This window comes from Dipodomys spectabilis, unplaced genomic scaffold, assembly GCF_019054845.1.
Source record: "Dipodomys spectabilis isolate Male_0828 unplaced genomic scaffold, ASM1905484v1 ptg000089l, whole genome shotgun sequence".
NCBI classification, from domain to species: Eukaryota; Metazoa; Chordata; class Mammalia; order Rodentia; family Heteromyidae; genus Dipodomys; species Dipodomys spectabilis.
The window spans coordinates 6,650,441-6,674,673 of NW_024870766.1; the positions used below are offsets into that span (position 1 = coordinate 6,650,441).

The window sequence follows — 24,233 nt, forward strand, 5'->3', positions numbered from 1 at the left end:
CTGCCTGCAGCCTCGTTGCCTGGCTGGAAACCCCGCGAAGCTTTTCTCTTTGGGCCTGGCTGGGGAGCATCGCGGCTGCAGCGCGGAGACTCAGCCCCTTTTGGAGGCGCCTCTTCCTTCCGCAGGTGGGTCACCTTGCTGGATGTGGCCCCCTGCCTTTCCTAGGTGCCCGGGTCCCACTGCCCACCCGGAGCCCCTGTTTCCAGAACCTCACTCTGCAGCCCGCTTGCACTGTGGAGAAAGTGTTTGGAAACACCGGCGCCCTGGCACCCCTCCAGCCCAGGCAGCCCAGGCCGCGCAGAGGTCGGTTAGGTAATTCAGCAAACTTCCAGCTTTCTGAAGTTGTGCATGGCTCACCATTTCACTGTCCCAGGGTGCAGAGGAACACCAAGAAGGAAGAGAGGGGGTTGGATTCCGTTTTCGGTCTTAGTTCTGCACGGGTGCAAATCTGTGGCGCCCTTCAAAGGCAGCCTGGTTAAAAAAATGTGAATTTGACAATCTCAAAGTCCAGATGTGAGTCTGTTGCTTCAACTAGAGCTGAAGTTTGCCCTGAGACCAGGAACTTCTTTCTTCCTTGATCTTGATTTAAACTCACTGAGCACTATAGCAATTGCTTCTATAAAGGGGGAAAAAAAATTTTAATGTTACTTTCTGCGAAGAGAAAATAAAGTCTTGATTCTTTGTCCGGAGACAGGAGGAAGATAAGATCATTTTAGTTTAGGTGGTGTTTTTGTTTTTGTTTTGCTCTGAGTGGTAATTTGAGCATTTTCTTTCACAGATAAGTGTGTCCAGGGCAGCTAATTGTTTGGAGCAAGGGGAATGGGATGGAAAATTTTATTTCTAGTTACAACTAGAAGCTCAATATCCCAGCCTCAATATCCATGGATGTAAAATTAAAGGCTTTTGGTCTGGATGACCCAGAATTAGCTTTAGTAAGGTGAAAAGCCATGTAATTTAGGATGTTGCAGATTTAAAATACATTGAAAGTCTTGTTAAATGGTGAAGGTATAACAGTGTAATTGTTTTTCATAATAATGCAGGTTTCATTTTTATAAGACAACTAGCCCAGCTGTTGGAAGGAGTGTCTCTTCCCACATGAACGTTTTAAAGTTCTACCACATTTATCATTTTGCGAATGCTCTGGGTTTTCGAGAACCATTCTTCAGCCTCACTGTGTGAAAATGTCCTATTCTCTATAAATGGCAGTCATATAAATGTCACTCACATGAAGGAATATTTTTTTTCTGATACAGGAGGTGTAATTTTATAAAATGGCACATTTATTTGAGGCTGTAACTTTTTTGAGATATGGCCTTTTGCAAGGCCCTGAGTTTTTCAGAATGCTGTGATTTAGCACGGTATGAAATTTTACCTGCATGTATTCTACCTGCATGGCAAATGCTGCCAGCCCAGAAAACAAGATGAAGCACTCTCTATTATCAGGCTTCAAGGTTGTAAAGTAAATAGTACATGTGCACAGAGAAATTGGGTCATAGCACTTTTTCCATTTGGAAACATTTATGATTTTTCCTGAAGTTCAAATACCAACTGGAGGCTCAGAAAGCAGCATATACAAGGCCTGACCTCTAACTTGAAAGTGATTTCTAGACATCTGACTTGCTTGACTTGCTAACTGTTGTTTAGAGGGCACCAAATAGATTTTTGTAAACCAATAAGTAAGTTGAAAAACCTTAAGCCTTGTACTACATTGTATGCAACTTGAGAGAAATAGGTTCATTTGTCATAGAGTTTTGAAGCTGAAAAACTCTTGATGAATTTCTTAAAGGACAACTTTTTCTCTTAAAGGAGCACCCTAAGTCGTCCTATATGATCAATACCATTATTTACAAGATATAGGTTCTACTTTCAAAATCTAGATGATGTGTAGTTATAGAAATTCACTTCAGTGTTTTATGACTTCTAACATCTAGTTCTCTTTATAACTTTTTATCAGCTCCTATGTAAAAGTCATTGCATTGGAAAAAATCCCCAGAAACTGGATAAACATCTAGTAAACCAACCCTTACACACACAATTAAAACAGCAACAGTCTGATGGTGCTTCAAAACTGGAAGAGGTACCTGGTGGCTAGTTGTCTCTGTGTTGTCCTCTGAGAAGGTTATTTGTTAAGTGTCTGTAGCTATATCTACTCATAATTGTGCATAATGACTTTTTTCTGGATGGCCTGTGTGATAGTTTTTAAGTTTAATATAATAACAAAATTACAGAGGCAGAGCAACTGAAGTTACCTATCTGAGTCTGTTTTTCACAGAGCCACAAAGAATGATTCCTTAATGATTCCTGCAATTCTACATGATATGTTAAACTTCTATATGCTATAACTTACTCACATTTTGTCAAAAACTTTGAAGTAATTTCCAGAAGATTTGAATTAAAACATGAGTTTTTAGTTCAAAAGAAACTGAGTAAAATAAAACTAAGTAAATAACTGAAGAATAGTTTAAAATATTGTCTAATAAGGAAATATTGTTGTCGTATACACATGAACAATTTGTCCTTCCAAATTTTATTAAGGAATAAAGGAAGGAGAATGTTCACGCTATTTGAAGATCATTTCAGAACTCTCACTGAGAAAAGAATGCAGTAGTCTACTAAAATATTTCCACTAAAATTAAGTAGGCAAGACATTGATATCTTAATCTAATTTCTCCATAATATTCCAATAGTTTATTCAGCCATGTGTGAAGTGATCTTATCCTGTTATACATTGCCACTCAGATATTGCTGAAAGTTATTTTGAGAGATTGGATTCTTTTTAATGCAGATTATAATATCAGAATAAAAGGTTTACCTTTCAGCTGGGTGCTGGTGATTCTCATATAATTCTAGCTACTCAGGAGGCAACATCTGAGGATCATGGCTCAAAGCCAACCCAGCTGAAAAATGTCATGAAACTCTTACCTGTTTACCACCAAAATGCCAAAAGTGAAAGTGTGACTCAACTGGTAGAGTCTTGAGCACAAAAACTTCGGGACAGCACCCAGAAACTGAGTTCATGCCCTATGATGGAGACACACACACACACACACACACACACACACACACACACACACACTGAGTTCACTTCCTATTTTAAAAGGAAAGAAACTATGCTCAAAGAGTAATTTTGAAGTTAGAAACTACTATGCTGAATAAAAAGAAAGCTATGAGGCAATAATATAACTTGTAGAAAAACTATTTGTATAATACCAAGTAGTCATTTTGGCATCAGCACCTAATATTAAAGGAAAAGTAATTCATCCAGAACAAAGCTGGAGTTCCCAGCAGGCCTTTAGTGTGAAATGGCACTACTAGCATCGTGGATTATGGCAATAGGAAGGAGCAAATAATGTTTCCACATTTATGATGAAGCTCACCATAATGTGAAATCTTATGAAATATGCAATGTATTATGTATTACATTGTACATAATGTATTATGTCTTACATAATATATGTACATAAAAAGGTAATGCAAAATTACATTGTTACAGTGTAGAAACTGAGCTTTAACTTTGAACCTAAATTAACTAGTGCCTGAAAAAACTCTGTAGAGACCTTGGTAAACTTTCTTGTCCTTTTTCCTAATAGATTAGTATCCCTCCTCTTGGCTTCGAGCCTCTCTGCACACTCCTCGACTCTGGCCCTCATACAGTGCACTATAGTAGTTATTCTGAGACCAAAACTTCTTGAAGTCAGGGAGATAGTGATTTATCATGCTTTCCTATAGTGCCTATCACAGTCATTCATTAAATCTTGGCTTGAAACAGGAAATCTTGGCAAGTCATTATTGATAACCCTGGGTTTTGTTTTTAGGAAGATGCTAACAAATATTATGGACTATGATGGACTTAGTAGATAAGAATAGATAAGTATGGATGTTACCTGTCCTGTATTAGCTCACAGAGTCAAAGTATAATAGCGAAGTCTGGATTTTAACTACATGCCATTTGGGGAGAAGTGGGAGGATGTTTTGTACTATTTAGTCTTATAAACCATTTGATTACCATAATTTTTTTCAAAGCAGAAGAAAGTAGAAATTTTCTGATTCCTTTCAGCCACTCTAATTTTAGTAACCCTATTATATTGTTATACTGGATGGATTTTCATAATAAATTTACAAATATTAAACTCTGGATACTAATTCATTTTTTTAAATGGCATAATACGATTAAAGCATTTAACCAAGGTCATGAAAATTGGAATGCCAAATGTTTTAAGACTTTAGAACATCAGTCAAACATTCTAGTCCTTATGTAATGCCTGAAAGCCTAGCATAAAATATAAAAATTACTCAACTATTCAAAAGAACTTGATTATGTCAAAGTATTCTTGTATGTGTATTCACACACACAAACACATACACACACAATACTGTGTTTCTGGTCATTCGTCTCCAGCCCCAAAGTACAAAGGTGATTTTTTTTTAAATATAGTTAGTTTCCTGACATCTACTGTGTTTCTGGTCATTCTTCTCCAGCCCCAAAGTACAAAGGTGATTTTTTTTAATATAGTTAGTTTCCTGACATCTATGGTAGGGAGAATGTGAGGAGGTTAAGGAAAATGAAATGAGGTTGGAAAATGGTTCACTGCAGTTAATAATAAAATTGTGCCAGTTGCACACTTTTTTTTTACCCTATTTTGGGTCATGTCTAAGAAACTATAAAGTATTTGTTTGGGGAGGAGGGTACACAAACAGCTCCCCGAATCTATTTCCTTGAGGGAAACAAGACTCTAATGGAAATAGATTTACAGTCAAAACTGTGTTGCCTATGAAGATGAGGTAGATAGGGTACAGGACTCTTTATGGGTAGGAGAAAACACATTGGCTTGTTTTGATAAAGACCTGGGAGCCTTTGAAAAAAAGAGGCTCCTAAGGAAAGAAATTCAGACCTAATATGTAGTCAGGATGAAGGCAGTGGTGCCATCTTGTCAGCCCAGTTATTTTCATGAGCACATGCCACAGCTATGGGGAGCAGTGTATCAGAGGTAAGGAAAGACCAAGATGCACATTCAAAAAAGAGGCAAGAGGCAGGCGCCGTGGCTCACGCCTGTCATCCTAGCTACTCAGAAGGCTGAGATCTGAGGATCGAGGTTCAAAGCCAGCCCAGGCACAAAAGTCCATGAGTCTCTTATCTCCAATAAACCACTCACAAAACTGGAAGTGGTGAAAGGATCTGAAATTAAAATCCTGGGAATTAAAAACAGAGGTTATTTCTTGTAAATATTTTGCTGTCAAGCTTGTATATCAGAGTATAACAAAAGGAAGGAGAAATGAGTTGAATAAGCACTTTTCTCTGTAGGGTAGAAAATGGAGCAAGTGCAAGGCCAGATTGTGCTCAGCAGTTCCATCTGATCTACCTCAGTAAACATTAGAGGCATTGGGCAGTGGGAGTCCTTTCCTCAAAATGCCAAATTAGAAAAGGAGGAAAATGATAGGGAAAAGAAGAAAGGCTGAACAACCCCCAAGAACTTTCTAAAAATGGAGTTCCCCTGTCAATTGGGTGGGCTGGTAGGGAGGGGATGGCATCAATCTCACATCAAAACTATCCTGTCCCCAAATTGAGTTAGTAGTGTTCAATATTTAAATAATTCCTAGAGGAAGGATTGTAAAGATGCATAACTATTTATAGGAAATTCTTATGTGGACAAAGTTGATTGAAGACTATAATTATCAGATCACTTTCTAAATGTCTACCACTCCAGTAACATAGAAAGAAAAACCCCTAAATAACACTAAATTCTAAGTCAATTATTGCATGTCATCAAATTAAGCAAATATTCACATTGTGTGTATAAGCAACATACTGCCAAATAAATGAAATAAGACTTTGGGTCCTTGGTGAACTACAATTTTGTAAATTGCTCCTAATTTTTTAATGTAAAGAGATAGCAAAATGAAGGTCCATAGGCACCCTGACCTTGTCCTCCTGAGATGCAGGCTTTAATCAAAGGAGCCAACCATCCTAGACAGAAGCTAATGAAATGCCAGGGTGAATCAGGAAATCATTACTGAATGAGGACCCTCCATTCTCAGTCAGGAAATCAAAAAGATATCTTAATTTATCCTGACAGATACTACTGGGATGTAAAGAGTGGATATGATGAGGGGAACATGACATATCAGTGAGATTTTTAGTTCAACTAGAAAGTATCAACAAAGAACTTAAATTATAAATCACTTGTAAAATTCAATTGAAATAGATAATAGACCTTCATTACTTTGCTGGCCTCATAATTCACAGGGTGGCAGTGAAATGTTATTAATAGAATCACTCAATAACTCATTTACAACTAGTTGTTAGCAATTCATGTGGAAGTACCCATCTCCACCGAACATCAGTGATACCCTGTGGCCTGATCAGACTGAAGAAGTTGACTCTATTTTAATATTAGTTTATTGGCTCACACAAACATTGCTTATCAGTAAATTAAGTTTTGTGAGCTAAGTAACATTTTCTCACAAAATAATTTAAGTAATAATAGATTTCTGCTAGTCTATTGCTACTTTGATCGTTTAAAAGTTACCAGAATTTATTGTGAAAATCATGACTTACCTTACTACATAATTTTCCCTTAAACTGACAGAGTAGTAAGACATAATATGTAGCTGTGAGATATACACACATCTGTACCTCTAGCTCAAGTTCTCTCTCATTTGAGACAGAGAGAGAAAATAAATGTGTTCTTTTATTAACAAATACAAGTTTGGCATAATTAGAATCAAATTTTCCAGTTAAGTTATATTCTAAATTCAGAATGAATTATTTTGGTTTTCTTTTGTACTCAAACATGGACACTACTGCACAAGTTTGCAGTTCCTCTTCAGCCAAACTTGTCCGTGTGCTACACTCTCCTATTACTTCATTATAAAGACCTACAAATACATAAAAGCATCGAGCAATCAGCTGTTTCATTTGGCTCACTAGGAAATTTTTGCAATGTCAGAAATAGCAGTTTTTTGAGATAAGTTCTTTCTAGGTAACCTAGGCTAACCTAGATCTTGTTAAAATTAACCTGTATTAAACTGAGTGTTTTGGGTAAGGGTAGACATTTACCACCACAGCTAATTAATGCATACACCCTAGCTTTAACTTTCTCCTTCACCTAGAAAGATCCTTACCTTAAAGCCCTCTACAATCCCTAGATATCAGCTTGATTCAATTTACCAGAAAATTCACAATGCCCAGTCAAACTTGAACTTTATGTTAAAAGTGTTTTAATGTAAATGTGTCCTAAACGTTACAAGGGCTAGACTTATATTCAAAGCTATTGGATAGTTGACGACAATTTAAACTTAATAGGGTACCATGTGTTTTAATTATTAAATCTGGCAACTTTCACTTGACTGGTACCTCTTTTTTAGAGAGACATCTACTGACCAGCTCTCAAAATGAGACAGTCCCTCTCCTAACTGAATTTTTATTCTGTAACCCTGTTCTGTCTTCTTTAGAATACTTACTCTGAAATCTGAAATCATATTTATCTGAAATTGACTTATTTATTATTTATGTAGACATTGTCTAACTTTCTTACAATAATGCACACACAACAGGTTTTGAAGCATACAAATTCAGAGTTCTGTCAATTTTCTTTTGGGAGGGGAGAGGGGGTGATCATGGAGTTTGACCTCAGGGCCTAAGTGCTGTCCCTGAGCTTTTTCACTCAAGGCTAGCACTCTACCACTTTGACCCACAGTGTTACTTGTAGTTTTCTGGTGATTAATTGGAGATGCTAGTCTCACAGACTTTCTTGCCCAGGCTGGTTTTGAATCCAGAGATAGATAGATAAATAGATACACACATACATACATACACATACATACATACATACATACATGCATACATGCATACATAGACAGACAGATAGATAGATTGACAGATCTAGATATCCTTTTCTTTTCCCATTGCCTGTAGTTCTCAGATATGTTTTCTCTTTACAATCCCTGAAGTTTATTTTGATTTTTAGGTTCAGATGCTCTACCTCAGATCAATAGATTCAGACTCAAAGCTGGCTCCCCAGAGTTTTAGCTGTTCTTTAGCTGATAGTAATGTATGGCCAGAGAGGAAAACCAATGGAGCCAGCTATTAAAAGGAACTAATAGCAACAACAAAACCCTGATAAAAGATTTACCACCACTGTCCTCAATCTGGACTACACATTAGAATCACCTAGGGGAGCTTTTGAGAAACACACACACACACACACACACACACACACACACACACACACACACACACATCAAGCTCTATCCTAGTCCCGTTCAGGGTAGACACTACTAAAGGTTTTCTGAATAAACTCACTGCCTTATTATCATGTACATCAGGACTAAGAACCACTGGCTTCTTGCAGAACCCATTGAAAAGTTTTCATATTTTTCACAAAGCTTAATGATTCTAGAAAGTTTTGAAATAAGGAAAGTTATGCTGAGAATATAGATGTCTATCTGCTTGTACACTACATGTCTCTTCTCCTTCTATACCCTCCCAGTTAAATTCTATCCATGTGTTTGTCTTTGCCTTCTTATCTCCTGTTGGATCCCAGCAAAAGAAATGTATACCAATGATAGTTTTGTCTTTCAAGTTGCTTTTTATTACTTCCAAACCTCTTTTATATGGAACATTTTATTTACATTTTCACTTTGCATAAATATGTCAAAGTCAAGTAAGCTAAAAAAGTTTAAGACTCCTTTGGATGTGTACAAATAACTAAGGTTGAATCTTTACCTAAAAGAAAGTATCTTTATTTTAATTTTGTATGGATTTTCTAGAATTAAGAGGAATTCATAGAAGCTACTTTCTCCCTTCAGGGTTCTCCACATCAGAGAAAGATTTCTTTATCCTCCCACAAACATTGTACTTTATATAAATTATATATAATAAATATATAATATAGGAAATAGATATTTTCCCCTTTATTTTGTAAAATTTGAAGGAAACAAATGGCCTGTTTGCTGAGTGCAAGGCAGTATAATGACCTTTTGAAAGAGTTGTGATTGGGTTATAGATTCATCCTCTTACCAAAAGAACTGGGGAACAGAGTCTATTCCAAGGTATAATAAGGTCTGACAATGATGATACACAAAAAAATTTCAAAATTGAATCATTAACTTATCTTCTAATGGAATCCTATCCATAGATATCCATATGCTACTGTTATGCATTGGTGTGTGTCTGGGTTTTTTGTTTTTTGCTTTTTGTTGTTTTATTTTTTGTCAGTTGTCTGGCGTGAACTCTTGGCCTGGGCACTGTTCCTCAGCTCTTCAGCTCAAGGTGAGCACTCTATCATTTGAGCCACAGTACCACTTCCAGTTTGCTGGTGGTTAATTGGAGATAAGAGTCTCATGGACTTTCCCACCTGGGCTGGCTTCAAATTGTGATCTTCAGAGCTCAACCTTCTGAGTAGCTAGGATGACAGGCATGAGCCACCGGGCCTGCCTTGTGTTAATGTTTTTTAACAAGCTGTATTTATCACCTAAAAATATAATTTGTGTTGTATTTTTGGAATATTTTAAAGTATTTATTTTTGTAAGTATCAGCACTTGAATAATGTATAAATATGTAAGATTATTCTAGGATTTATATGGAAAGAAAAATGAACTAGAATAGCTAAAATAGTTTTGTAAAAGAAGGTAAGAAGCAGAACTACACTACTCAACTTGAAGGCATTATAAAGCTACAACCATGGGCGCTTTCTGGCAAGAGGGGACGGTGCACAGATCTATAAAGCAGAACAGACAACCATAAATTGGCCCACATCTACATGACAATTGACCTTTTAGACAAAGATTAAAAAAGCCATTCAATAAATAAGAATAGTATTTCTACTAATTGATAAGCTAATAGTACTTATAAGCAAATGAAGGAAACTTGAACCAAGCTCTCTATTTCATAAAAGTTTCAAAATAGATTATGGGCTTAACTTTAAAAAATTAAACTTGTAAAAAAAGAAAAGAAAAAGAATTATTTTGAATTTAGGCTTTTATCGAGTTTTGTAGATCAAAATCTTAACCCATGGCCAAAAAAAAAAAAAAGAATAAATTGGACATCATCAAATCTAAGAACTTTTCAAAGCCATGAAAAAAAAACTATAAGCTGGAAGAAGACACTATATTCACAAATCACAGATCTGACAAATGAGTTATAGATGAAACATATAAGAAATAATCTACAGTCAACAGTATATATATATATATATATATATATGAAGATGATAATTGAGAACTTAAGAAAATATTCAACATCTTTAGTCACTTGGGAAACGCAAATCAAAACCACAACCATCAGGAAGGTATGGTGGTGAACACTTGTAATCTTGGCACTCAGATGGGAAGGGAGAACCACAAGTTCAGGTCAACCTGAGCTACAAAGAGACATCCTCACTCCCGAAAAAGAAGAAATGTCAAAGTAGCTAAAATTAAAAATACTAAGAACAGAAGCCATCGCTCAAATGATAGAGTATCAGCCTAGAAACATAAGGCCCTGAGTTCATATTACCGTCATATTACCAGAAAAAATATATATACTAGCACTCACAAATGCCTCATAGGAATGTAAAATAGTTCAGCCACTCAAAAATGCCACGGCTACTTCATGTACAGTTAAATATACATGACCCAGAAATTGTACTGTTGTGCCTTTGTCCCAAACAAATGGAAATTTGTTTTCACACAAAAACATGTTTATAAATGTTGACAACAATTTTATTTTCAGTGATCTAAGGTAGAAACAACTAAAATAAAATGTTCTACATGAGATACAGACCTACACAAGACAACAGAAAATTCAACAGTAGGGTATATGTTTGGCTTGTGGGAAACCATAGGTTCAATCTCCAACATCAAAAGCAAAAAACAGGGGCTAGGAAGGTGGCTCAGTGTAGAATGCTTGCCTTGCATGTACGAGGTCCTGGGTTCGATTCCTCAGCACCACATAAGCAGGAAAAGCCAGAAGTGGTGCCATGGCTCAAGTGGTAGAGCGCTATCCTTGAGCTGAAGAGCTCAGGGACAGTGCCCAGGCCCAGAGTTCAGGCCCTACAACTGACAAAAAAAACTAAAAACAAACAAAAAGTAGTACGTCTGTTCCTTGAGATAGCACTGTACAACAACGAACACAAATAGAGCAACAACAACAAAGTAGATGAATCTCAAGACCACCATGTTGAATAAAGAAAATGCAACATCAAAAATTTCACACATACTATGATTTCATTTTGAAATTCTCAAAATGACAAAATTAGAGAGTACAGGTTTATGGTTTTCAGGGGCTAGGGTTAGGAGAGGAGGATGAACATGATGTAAAAGAGTGCCATGAAAGAACCTCTCGGGGTTGAAATCATCTGTAGCATAATTACAATATGAGTTTGCAAATCTCTAGTTAGATCAAATGACATGGAAATAAGCATGTGCAGTGTACCATTGTCACTGTCCTAGCAATGTCAGAAGCGATGTTGGTTCATAGGATATTGTGCTAGAATAGTGTAAATATTGCCGTTGGAGAAAACAAGGTGAAGAGTGAACAGAACTCTCTTGTACTGTCTTGTACTATCTATAATTATTTCAATTTAAGAGTTTGTTTTTAACAAATCCTGATTTACTAACAGCATTTAATTACTGAATTTTTAAAATCCTGTTTCAACATTTCCATGTTTTTAATAAACTGAAATCCTCAAAAGTTGGAAATGGTTTCAGCCAGTCTAGTCTCCAAAATGCAAGTGATAACATGCCAGGCATGCTAACACACACACATTTCTCAGTGACAGCTGCCTTCATGACCTTCAAACTCATCTTTGCTACCTTTGTATTTGCGTCACTGAATGCTAATCCTTAATCTATATAAACATTCCCGTGGGATCACTTTACGTAGCTTGGCTGTTTTGTGAATAGACTTCTGTGGGAGATATGTCCATAAGAGATAAACCAGTCCTGGTGAGTTTTTAAGCCAAGAGACACTAGTTGTTTATCCTCTGACATAATAGAGGTTTACACAGTATTCATGGACTGAAAGGAGAGCACTGTTGTATTTTAACTATTTAACTCATTTTTCCCTTAAGTCTTCTGATTATCCTCTCTACTTATTATCCCTTGTCTTTACACAAGTAACCTACTCCCCTCATAAATCGCTGTTTCTACATAGCTTTCTGAGTTATAGCTATATTCACAGCCCTCTTTGTAGAGCACTTATTCTTTAATGCACCTGCAACCAGATCTCCCTTATGTTTGAGAATATGCATATATTCCATATCTGTGAACTCCTATTATTAGAATATTTTTTCCAGGAGTTCAGAATCAAATTCTTCCAAAGAATTACTAGTTTAGTTTTTTTGCATGTTATTTATTTTACCATTCCAATTATGGTAACTTCAAGTTTGGTAATATTTTCCATTAAAACTATTATTTCATGGATTATCTTGTAAGTAGGGCCTTGACACAGGCCTAGATGCCAATAAAAAATTATTAGGTAAATGATTCAAGGGAACCAGGAGTGGGGACCGAAAGCATGACCAAAGAAAGACAGTACAAGAAGAAGTTCAGTTGGCAAGATGACTTCTGCTCTGTTTTATGGGAGCTATATGATGATTCTTAAGAAATGTGTCAGAACTGGGTAGCAGTAGAAAGAAAAGGCTTATCCATCAGGTTCTGCTCCCATTTGATTATGGTGGCCCCAAGGGTTGTACATGTCTCTGTGCTGACCAGGCACAGGTCACAGAGAAGCACAAAGACAAAAGTATCAAGACGTATAAGACTTAGAATCCAAATTTGAGTTTCTGTCAGGCAATGGAAGCTGAGCAGAGCTTAGTTACAAAGCTCTTGTGTCTTCCATTTTCTAGAACTGGAAATAGAGCTGGGAGGATTTAAAGCAAAATTCCTAAAATGACAAAATATCAACCTTAGAGTTTTGATACATTGCATGAAAACTAACTACCCAATGATGATAAAATATCACGGGTTGACTTAATAGAAATACAAAAATTTCGGGCGGGGGAGGAGCCGCGTCCACTGCCGGGTGGAGGGGAAAGGCGAGTGTCCTTATCCTAGCGATTGGGGCTCGGGCCTGTGAGCCAGTTGGAGTCGCGGCGGCGGGAACGAGCGGAGGGTCCGAGTGGAGGAAGATATGTTGCTCTTCGTGGAGCAGGTAACATCTAAAGGGACTAGTTTAAATCCTAATGCCAAAGTATGGCAAGAAGTTCCTCCAGAAAATCCTGATGCTACTTCTGTGACTCATGGAACGGAAAGCTCTTGGCATGAAACAGCAGCCACATCAGGATCGCATCCTGAGGGTAATACAGAGCTTTCAGAGGATATGTGTAAGGAATATGAAGTAATGTATTCTACATCTTGTGAAACTGCAAGAAACACTACAGGCATTGAAGAATCAACTGAAGGAATGATTTTAGGACCTGAAGATCTCAGTTACCAAATATATGACGTTTCTGGAGAAAGTTCAGCAATTTCTACAGAAGACCTAAAAGAATGTCTGAGAAAACAACTAGAATTCTGTTTCTCACGAGAAAATTTGTCGAAGGATCTTTACTTGATATCTCAAATGGATAGTGATCAGTTCATCCCAATTTGGACAGTTGCCAACATGGAAGAAATAAAAAAGTTGACCACAGATCTTGATTTAATTCTTGAAGTGTTGAGATCTTCTCCTATGGTACAAGTTGATGAGAAGGGTGAGAAGGTGAGACCAAGTCATAAGCGTTGTATCGTAATTCTCAGAGAGATTCCTGAAACAACACCAGTAGAGGAAGTGAAATCATTGTTTAAAAGTGAAAACTGCCCCAAAGTGATAAGCTGTGAATTTGCACATAATAGCAACTGGTATGTCACGTTCCAGTCTGACACAGATGCACAACAGGCTTTTAAATATTTAAGAGAAGAAGTTAAAACATTTCAGGGCAAGCCAGTCATGGCAAGGATAAAAGCCATCAACACGTTTTTTGCTAAAAATGGTTACAGGCTAATGGATTCAAGTATGTATAGTCAGCCCATCCAGACTCAAGCCCAGTTTCCCTCACCAGTGTTTATGCAACCTGTATATAGTCCCCACCAACAGTACTCCATCTATAGTCTTGTGCCTCAGTCTTGGTCTCCAAGTCCTGCACCTTACTTTGAAACACCACTGGCTCCCTTTCCCAATGGCAGTTTTGTGAACGGCTTTAATTCACCAGGATCATATAAAACAAGTGCTGCTGCTATGAATATGGGTCGACCATTCCAAAAAAATCGTGTGAAGCCTCATTTTAGATCATCCAGTGGTTCAGAACACTCAGCAGAGGGCTCTGTGTCTTTGGGGGATGGACCATTGAACAGATCTAGTTCAAGAAACTTTCTACCTGAACGACATAACCCTACAGTCACAGGGAATCAAGAACAAACTTACTTTCCAAAGGAGACTCCCATTTTACAGATGGAACAGAATGGGGACTATGGTAGGGGCAGGAGAACACTCTTCAGAGGTCGTAGAAGACGGGAAGACGACAGGATTCCTAGACCTCATCCTTCAGCTGAAACAAAAGCTTCAACACCAAAGTTTGACTTACTAGCTTCAAATTTTCCTCCATTGCCTGGAAGTTCATCAAGAATGCCTGGTGAACTTGTTTTGGAGAATAGAATGTCTGATGTTGTTAAAGGTGTCTACAAAGAAAAGGACAATGAAGACTTGAGAGTTGGTTGCCCAGTACCTGCAGAAGATGAACAGACAGACTGCACTTCAACCCAGCAACTCAGTATAAGTAACAGTCCTCCATGTACAACTGAACTTCCTGTGTTAAGCACAACTAAGCAAGAGAAGGATCTGATAGAAGATTCCACTGTTCAGAAAGATGTTCTCAATCAGGTGACTGTACCAGTTTCTTCCCCAAGTACTGCAAAACCATCAAGGGCAAACACTGCTTCACCTTGCAATAGTAGCACAAATGTACCCGTAGCTGTGGCCCTACAGGAACCCAGAAAGTTAAGTTATGCTGAAGTGTGCCAAAAGCCACCTAAAGAGCCATCTCCAGTTCTTGTACAGCCACTACGGGAACTTCGCTCTAATGTAGTGTCTCCCACCAAAAATGAAGAGAATGGAGCCCCTGAGAAGTCGGTTGAGAAACCACATGAGAAATCAGAAGCAAGGGCTAGTAAAGATTATCCTGGCTTCCGAGGCAATACCATTTCCAGGGGAGCAGCTGGAAAAATCAGGGAACAGAGACGCCAGTTTAGCCATAGGGCTATACCTCAGGGAGTGACTCGACGTAATGGCAAAGAGCAATATGTGCCACCCAGATCACCAAAGTAAAACAAGCAAACAAACAAACAAACAAACACAAAAAAACAACTATTCAGAAACTTTCTCTCTTCCCATTAAACTTGAGCCGTGGCTATATTGAACTGTTTGGAGGAGAGGAGGTAGCCAGGAAGGAAACTGAAAGTATGTCCTTAAATCATTATGGATTTTGGAATTGTGAGTAGTAGGATCCCAAAATTCATCTCTAAAGTGATTTTAAAATGCTGGAGGATTCCAATCAATATAAATATATATATATAAATACATATATATATATATACTCATAGATAAAATATAATTTTCTATTTTTGTTTTGATTTTAATTTGCAGAGGTTGTTCTGCCTAGAATCAATTTTGAGGGTTCGGATTTAGCTTGGGGGAAACAAAAACATCCTTCAGTATAGGAGATGAGGGAGTGAGAGAAAATACTTTTTGAAGAAGCATTTCTGTAAAAATTAGAAATTACTTTTTTAAATCTATTTCAAGTTTGGCTTGGAGAATGCCATCTCTGAGTATATGGCCTTGTGTTGTAAAGCAGATCAGTGGCTGGGGTGACTGTTGTGGGTATGAGTGTATACTAGAGTGATTTAAGCCAAATCTGTTGTCATGTTAGTAAATGATTTGAAACTGAATGTAATACTTGAGTAGATTTTTTTTTTTCTAGTTTGAAATTTAGTTTTTGAATTTACTAATACTACATTCAAAAAGCTGTTAAGCTGTGATTGTACTTGGAGATGTGACTACCAATCAGTTTGATACTCAAGAAAAGAATGGGGGTTATTTTAAAAAATTGATGGATTTCAGAGGCTTAAATTGCCTTGTGGGTTTCCCCTCCCTTAAAATGGGAAACAAAAGGTTTTGTTTCTTAATTTGTTACTCTTTATTCTTTGAGACTGCCTACCCCAAAGGCAATATAAGCATTCACCTACTGAATTGTATGTTTCTAGCTTTGACCAATTTAGTTGAACTTATAAGTGTTCTAAATTTCAGAATTGAGCATTGAAGTGTTTTACTCTTCTGTAGACTATTAGGTTCCAAGATGGTAGGGGCAGACTGACCTGCCAGTAATTTATTTTTGTTAGTGTTAAAGATGAAACAATGTAATTGATTTTTAAAATAAGTAGTATAGAAGAGGAAAAAAAATTTAAAAGATTAACTTGGGAGGAGTTTTTTTTTTTTTTTTTTTGTGTTTACAATGTATTTATCACCTTCCTTCCCTCTCTTCAAAAAAAAAAAAACAAAACACACAGGAAGTCAAGAGACTTTTGAGATAAGGTGAGAAAGATGGTTGAAGAAAAATTAATGCATAATTCCTCGGTGAATAAAGTTGTAGCTGCCATATACTAAATAGGAAAGTTTATATGCTGGCATTTAGAAAAAGGCTAAAATATTAAAAACCATGTTGCATTAATCTATTTTAAGACATACCATGTTCAGAGTTCTATGTAGGTGGGGTTTTATTTTTTTGTTCTGTGGATAGTTTATAATAGTACAAACTGTCCGTTATGTTAGTGAGTTACATATGTACAAATTGCAACTGTAAATTGTGAACACTGGAAAGCACCATTGTGACATAGAGTAAACATCTTAGTAATATATTAAAATGAATGTAAATGGAGGTTAAAATTACATTACTGTGAAACTCATCTTCTAAGTTAAGTTTTTGAGATTTATATTAGTAAGTACCCATTAAGAGCTTTGAAAACACTGCACATATCTGTACAAGCCAGAATTGTTATGATTTCTTTGTAACTTATTCAGCTTAGCAATTGCTTTTCATTTGGTGAGTTGATAACATGGTATAATCACTCAGTTTGAAGCTATTCATTTCTACACACTTCTTAACAGTTATCTACTAGATTAAACAAACAACTACTTATACTAAAAGTTTAGAGAACTTTTAAAACAAATAATAATCATTGGTTACATCTGATAAAAAGTGCTCATTCTGGTTTACTTAGATAACATTGCGGTTGGTAGAAATGATTAACAGTGTTAACACCCTATGAATGCTTTGGATTTCAGAGAATAAACATTTTGTAAAAATCAAAAAAAAAAAAAAAAATACAAAAATTTCTATTAAGAAATTAAGTCAACTAGTGATTTTTTTATATCTTTTTACTCTTTTTGCATCATGACTTTGCTCCTTGATGTCTCTGAAGTTTTGAAAGTTAAAAAAATACTAATAGTTGAGGTAACATACTAAGAATATTATATTGGACTGCCAAGTAACATTTTTAAAAAGAAATAATAAAATAAAATATGAAAAAATTCTAAATAAGAGAAACTCACACGATCTGTGTTTATAAATTCATATGCTGTAAAGCTGTTTCCATATAGGTTTTGATTTATAAGAATTAGTCAAAGTAAGAGCTTCCTAGAAATCACTAAACTCTAGTGATCATTTTGCATATGGACAATAATTGCAGTTATGTAAGTATAATTAGACCTTAATTGGAAGGCTTTACATTAAAGTTACTTTAATCCAATAATAATGGGTTATATGACTTAGGTACTACAATACAATTACTTAGGAAATACTGTACAACTACTTGAGTAGTTATTGGATTAAATAATGTATTAAAGACAGTCCATTTATTGAACATTTATCATATCTCAAGAAATGTTTTGAGATACATACATTCATCTATTCCTCAACATCTCTCAAAAACATACTATCTTTTTTTTAAAAAAATAGCAAGGATTAGAGAGAAATGGAGAAGGAAGAGAAGCATTTCCTGCCCCCCAATCCATAAAGAAAATGAGAGGTAAAAACCTCATGTCTCACCGTGATGAAATCAGGTCCCAAAGTGTCTTGAGTAACTTGCCAAGGAAGCATTACTAGTAAGAGAGAGAGCCAAAATAGTGCCTTGAAGTGGATGTCTTCATTTGATAAAAAGAAGAAGAAAAGAAAAGTGAGAATGGAATTAGTGAAGTAGCTAAATAGTGAAAATAGTCTAGGACCACTCTATTTGCAACATGACTCCAGTGATAATGTTTCAATAATTAAATAATTTATCTCATTGTAGGACATTGGAAACTTCAACAAGTCTACATTTTGCTTCAAAATGTTCATTTCGTGTAAGGGAGAGGAGAAAAAAGTAATTATATCAGGATAAAATAATGAGGACAACATGAGATGAGTAGGCTCTGTCTTGTGACACATTAGCCAGTTCTACAAAATAAAATAATAAAGGCATCAGCCAGCAGTTTGAGGGGGTTTTGTTGTTATTGTCATATATAAGCAGTTGTAAACTGATTAGCAACTAGCCAGTCCAAGTAATTTAAAGTACTAAACTAGTTTGCATTATTAATGGACGCTAAGAACCTCTCGTGGGAACAGCTGGTTCCATCTCAAGAGCCATGATCATCTGCGGATGTTTTCTTATGTGGGTGTTACTTCTACTCACCTACAAATCCTGAATGGCCTGCTTGTCATAAGTTTCTTTCATAAATTAAAATCAAAGGGACAGATTTCTGAAAATCTGGTTTTAAAAAAAGCCAAGTAAATACATGCTCTATGATCTGCATGGAATCTACAATGTCAAGATTAAATAGTGATTATATTTGGCTTGAAAATTCTCTATCAAGTTCAGTGACTTTTACTTTTCACCCATTTGAATGAAAGAACAAATGTCTTTCCAACATCCAGCCCTACTTCTTTCCTTCTCTCTTTCCTCTGGGTTATTCTTTAATCATTCCACTTTCTCTTTATCTCCTCTATGCCTGGAGCACAGTCTACACTGATACTTCTAACTCCTACTTTTCATCTTTGTAACATTGCTCAACAAGTACTTATAAGAAAGTGGTGGATTTCTCTTCTAGCACTGAAGATAAATTATTAAAAACCAGAGACTCCCTACACACACACACACACACACACACACACACACACACACACACACACACACACACACACACACCTTAACTAAAAGCTTCAACTATATGTAGAGAACTTGAAATAAAAATTAGCAATAGTAACCAGGCGCTGGTGGCTCACAGCTATAATCCTAGCTTCTCAGGAGGCGGAGATTTGAGGATCACAGTTCAAAGCCAGCCCAGTTAGGAAAGTCCGTTAGACTCTTATCTCCAATTGACCACTAGCAAGCCAGAAGTGGCACTGTGGCTCAAGTGGTAGAGTGCTTGACTTGAGCTGAAGAGCTCAGGAACAGCACCTAGGCCCATAGTTCAAGTCCCATGACAAACAAAACAAAAAAATATTAACAATAGTGTATTATATGTGTGTATGGAAACCTCTTACATTAGTTTATAGGTGCTAATTAAAAACAAAAAGAACACTTGGAAAATCTTTAAAAAGACAAAAAGACAATGCTGAAAGAAAAATGATTTCCTTCAAAAATATAGATAGTAACCATATTATTTGTATTGTCTCATAAAAACAACTTGCTTTTCGTATTTAAATTTTATAAAGTTCCAAGAAGGCAATCATTTTTAGGAGTATCTAAATTTAGTTCTAATTTTCATTTGTTCTATTTCATATAAGATTCTGAATCTTATCTAATACTTATATAATAACTTGAAAGTTTTTGATACTTCCTCAAAATAAACCATCAGTTGATATCCTTTTCTCAGTTTTCTAACAGATACTTATGGGTTTTTTCTTATTTATATCTATTGAAAAATTGTTGGTTATCTTCTGTTTTTGATTACAATTCTTTTTACTTTCAGAAATTACTTATTTTATGAGATCATGTTTGATCATATTTGTTCATCTACTCTCTAATGCTTAATGATGTTGGAATAATTTTTCACGGTTGGTTCTATTTCAATTATAATCCTATTTTTTAAAGTTAAATGTATTTTAAATTTACCTTGTAGTGAAGTTTGAGGAGATTAAAATTTTCTTCCAATTGGTCATTGAATTGTCTGTGCTAGATACTGAATTATCAATCTTTTTTCAATTAACTTGGGATGCCATCTTTATCACATACGTTTAGATATGTTTTTATATTTTGTACTCCATTTTATTGAACGTTTTCTATTCTATTGACAGTACCCCATTGTTTCAGCTTTACAATCTTGTAATATTTATTATGACTGGTTCCATGACTTATTCTGCTTTTTAGAACTGATAGATAATAAGAGGAAACTGACATTATTGTGAAGCTTAGCTGCCCCATCCAAGAACATGCAACGCATTTCAATCTATATGAATATTCTCTGAGTAAGATCGTTCTAACATTTTCTTCCTATCTTTCTTGCTATCTTGTCACATGTTGCTATCTTTTTCCATTTTGCTATAGCTATAGACTCCTTTCTTCTAGCAAGTCCCCTAAGTGGTTTGATTTTAGAATATATTACAAATACTATTTTCAATTGGGTTCCTAGGAAAGATGTTGAATTTTCTCTATGTTCTATCTTTTTTTACTGCTGCTTTTTTTTTTAGGTCGCTTAGTCTACAATTTGCTCATATGAAATCTTCTTTAAGGTTATATATGTCAATTTTTTTCTCTAAAACTTGTTAGCTACCACTTCTAGAAAAAAAATGCCCAAAGTGGCCATATTTGACATATTTGACCTGCTTCTGATTTTATTGGAAATGTTTCTAAGAATTCTATTTTAACTGTGAAAATAGGTTAAGATACTTTCTGATGGTTAAGAAATGTCTTTCTTTTACTTTGAATGAAGAATAACTGTCAAATTTTAACATATGGCTTCTATGCATACATAAATATGACTATATTGTCTATATGTTGTTACATTAATAGATTTTTCTAATATTGAATCTGAAGAACTAAGGTTTTTGTAGAACAATCCCTATTTGATTGATGTGGACTTTCTCTTAGAAAGACAATAAGTTCTATTTACTAATGTGTTATTTGGTATTTTTTAATCACTAAAAGTAAGTGAATGGCACATAATTTCTCTATTAACACATTCTTCATCTGATTCTGTTCTGAGAACTTTTGAAACCAAATGTTCAATTAATGTAATGTTATTGCAATTAGGTCCACAGTTTTAAATATCCACTAATGTCTTGGTTTTTTATTGCATCTTTTTGTACCACAAAAGTTTTTGACCAGTGATATTACTCAGTACAATATACATATAAACATACATGACCATTTTTATTCCTGCCTAGTTTTGGAGGAAATATACTCAAGGTAATTACAAGGTTAAAACATCAGCTAATTACACTAGTTAATTACACTCTATAATTATCTGTTCCTAGATTTTTCTCAATTTTTTTCATGCCCATAGAATTATTAGCTTATGTTTTTAATCGGTGTGTTTCTTTTTCAGTAATGGCGAAAACATATACAAACACCTTTCCTCTCACTATGACTTCTTCTGAAAAGCAAGAGACTATCTGTATTTTTGGAACAGGGGATTTTGGAAGATCACTGGGATACAAAATGCTTCAGTGTGGTTATTCTGTTGTTTTTGGAAGTCGAAACCCTCAGATGTCCAGCCTGCTGCCTAGTGGTGCGGAGGTATTGAGCTATTCTGAAGCAGCTCAAAAGTCTGATGTGGTAATTCTAACAATCCATAGAGAACATTATGGTTTTCTCACAGAACTAACTGAAGTCCTCAAAGAGAAGGTTTTGGTAGATGTCAGCAACAACCTCAAGATTAATCAGTATCCAGAATCTAATGCAGAGTACCTTGCACAGTTGGTGCCAGGAGCCCATGTAGTAAAAGCATTTAACACTATCTCAGCCTGGGCTCTCCAGTCAGGAGCGATGGATGCGAGTCGGCAGGTAAGATTAAGTGAATTTGTACTCAATCTTTAGAAAGGAAATTTTTTTCTGTTGTTTTTTTTTTCATTTTGTTTTGCTGTGCTGTGCTTCTTTCTTACACACGATTTCACCATGTAGCCTCGGCTGGTCTTGAATTTGCAGTCTTCTTGCCTGGGCCTCCCCTGAGCTAGGATTATGCCTATGGACCAACAACCCACATGACTCCGTGAACTATCTCGTAGCTGCATTTACCTCAAAGATCCCAAGGCACAGTTCTAAAATAAATTGCCCAATAAATATTTCATGTTCCTAATATTTGCCAAGAATAATTGCCTTGAATTTGACCAAGCATAATACTCAATTCATTTACCAACTATCTCCATCATCAGTTTTTAGTTTGACAGAACACAAGGTATCAGAATCTGAAGGCCTCTTGCCAGTAGTAGAAATAAGACAGCTTACTGGATGTCTTACCACTTCCATTACCTTGATTAGAAGAAACTGTAAGTGATGTTTGTTCCCACAAATATGAAAGAAAGATGAAACTGCTCAGAGTATAAAGAACCAAATCTTACAGCCATGTGAGATGCTGAAAATCTCCTTCAACTGAAAACCCTGGTACTTAGCTACACAACACTTGAGTGCAAGTTTAAAACATCATCTGGCTAGATATGTTAATTCCACATCTGTTTGGAAAAACAGCTCACTATTACATGCCATTTTCCTACAGTGCTTACGCATAGATTTTCAATACAATTACTACATAAGGAGAAGTAAATATAGAATTAATTCTTTTTAACCCAGGTTTTTGTCTGTGGAAATGATGGCAAAGCCAAACAAAGAGTGGTGGATATTGTTCGCACTCTTGGACTGACTCCATTGGATCAAGGATCTCTCCTAGCAGCCAATGAAATTGAAAACTACCCCCTGCAACTCTTTCCAATGTGGAGGTTGCCCTTCTATTTGTCTGCTGCACTAGGTCTCTTCTTCTTTTCCTACTGTGTTCTAAGAGATGTAATCTATCCTTACATCAATGAAAAGCAAGATAGTACATTTCGCCTGGCTATTTCCATTCCAAATCGAGTCTTTCCAATAACTGCCCTTATCTTGCTGGCTTTGGTTTACTTCCCTGGTGTTATTGCTGCCATATTGCAACTCTACAGAGGGACAAAATACCGCCGGTTCCCAGCCTGGCTTGACCACTGGATGCTTTGCAGAAAGCAGCTTGGCTTGGTAGCTCTCGGATTTGCCTTCCTGCATGTCATCTACACACTTGTGATTCCTATTCGCTATTATGTTCGATGGAGATTGAGGAACATCACCATTGCCCAGGTAAATCTTTTTCCCTGTCTTCATGAGGAATTCTGGTATATCACATTCTATTTCACAGTCGTGGAAGAATCTCTCTGTTAACATCTTTATTTTCTAAAGTAAAAAGAATTAGAAACATCAACCCGTTGAGACCTCATAGAACTATGAAAAATAAAGGCTACTCCCAGGCTTTTGGGATCCAGATCTGTCATCTCAAGGCTCATTGAAACACTGCCTGGCGTATTTGGGGCTCAGGAACCCTTATGACACATTCTTGAATTCCTATGGGTGGAAGACAGTGGATTTTGTACAATAAGTGAAAACCCATGTGTTTTCAAGCTTCTATTTTTATGCATGCTTCTTCCTTTTGGAAGTCAAAATAACTATCTTACAAGTAAAAAGGCTGTTCAAATTCATGTCACAGTAATGTATACAAACTTATGAAAGGGCACTTATAATTCTGCAATGTTTAACTTGTGAGAAGCTGTCCTCAATAGAAAACTAAGCAGTTCTGAACAAAATACCAAATATATGCTGTATATAGTCAAAAGTATAAGAATCAGGCTCAAAAAGTCTTAAAGCATCAAAGAGAAGTGCTTTAAGTCAGTTCTAGTTTAGAAATTAATGGCTCTGATGTACCTTACTACTATCTCAATTTGTACCTTACTACTATCACTAATTTGTTGGTGATACTTCTTTGGGCCTCCTTTCATTATTTCCTGGGAATGATAGAGAGTTTGTTGAATAAGTCATATTACAAAGACTATGGTTCCTTTTGACCTGAAGTGTGACAGAGTTTATGCTATAACTATGACATAGTCAGTGCAAATGGCCTAAACTTTATGTGTGTGTAACTAATCAACGTATAAAACAGAAAAGTCAAAATCTCCTATTTAATTTGAGAACATCAAGGATTATTTTTCTGCCTTGCTCTTGCTAGGTAAAAGCAC

General features: G+C 36.0%; 2 protein-coding genes and 1 long non-coding RNA gene across 5 annotated transcripts in view; 2 read left to right on the top strand and 1 right to left on the bottom strand.

Annotated features, from left to right (window-relative positions):
• Positions 1-24,233, top strand: part of Steap4 (STEAP4 metalloreductase) — a 27,737-nt gene continuing 3,504 nt past the window's right edge. The window contains exons 1-3 of one of the 3 annotated variants that reach the window (XM_042684569.1): positions 1-125; positions 21,536-21,993; positions 22,777-23,304. In XM_042684569.1, the coding sequence (XP_042540503.1) occupies positions 21,538-21,993; positions 22,777-23,304 (984 nt within the window). In that variant the 5' untranslated portion in view covers positions 1-125; positions 21,536-21,537. Of the gene's footprint in view, positions 126-9,241; positions 9,272-21,535; positions 21,994-22,776; positions 23,305-24,233 lie in introns of those variants that run through there. The other 2 variants (XM_042684570.1, XM_042684571.1) reach the window with 2 other exon arrangements.
• On the top strand, positions 12,984-16,054 carry LOC122111826 (la-related protein 4-like). Its single transcript, XM_042684568.1, has one exon. The coding sequence runs from the start codon at positions 13,112-13,114 to the stop codon at positions 15,281-15,283; it is 2,172 nt and encodes a 723-aa protein (XP_042540502.1). The 5' UTR covers positions 12,984-13,111; the 3' UTR covers positions 15,284-16,054.
• Positions 22,419-24,233, bottom strand: part of LOC122111828 — a 6,131-nt gene continuing 4,316 nt past the window's right edge. The window contains exon 3 of the long non-coding RNA XR_006148051.1: positions 22,419-22,429. This is a non-coding gene — a long non-coding RNA (uncharacterized LOC122111828). The remainder of the gene's footprint in view (positions 22,430-24,233) is intronic.

Excerpts from the sequence above, each read along its gene's own strand:
- LOC122111826 (XM_042684568.1), top strand. The coding sequence starts at position 13,112 with ATGTTGCTCTTCGTGGAGCAGGTAACATCTAAAGGGACTAGTTTAAAT.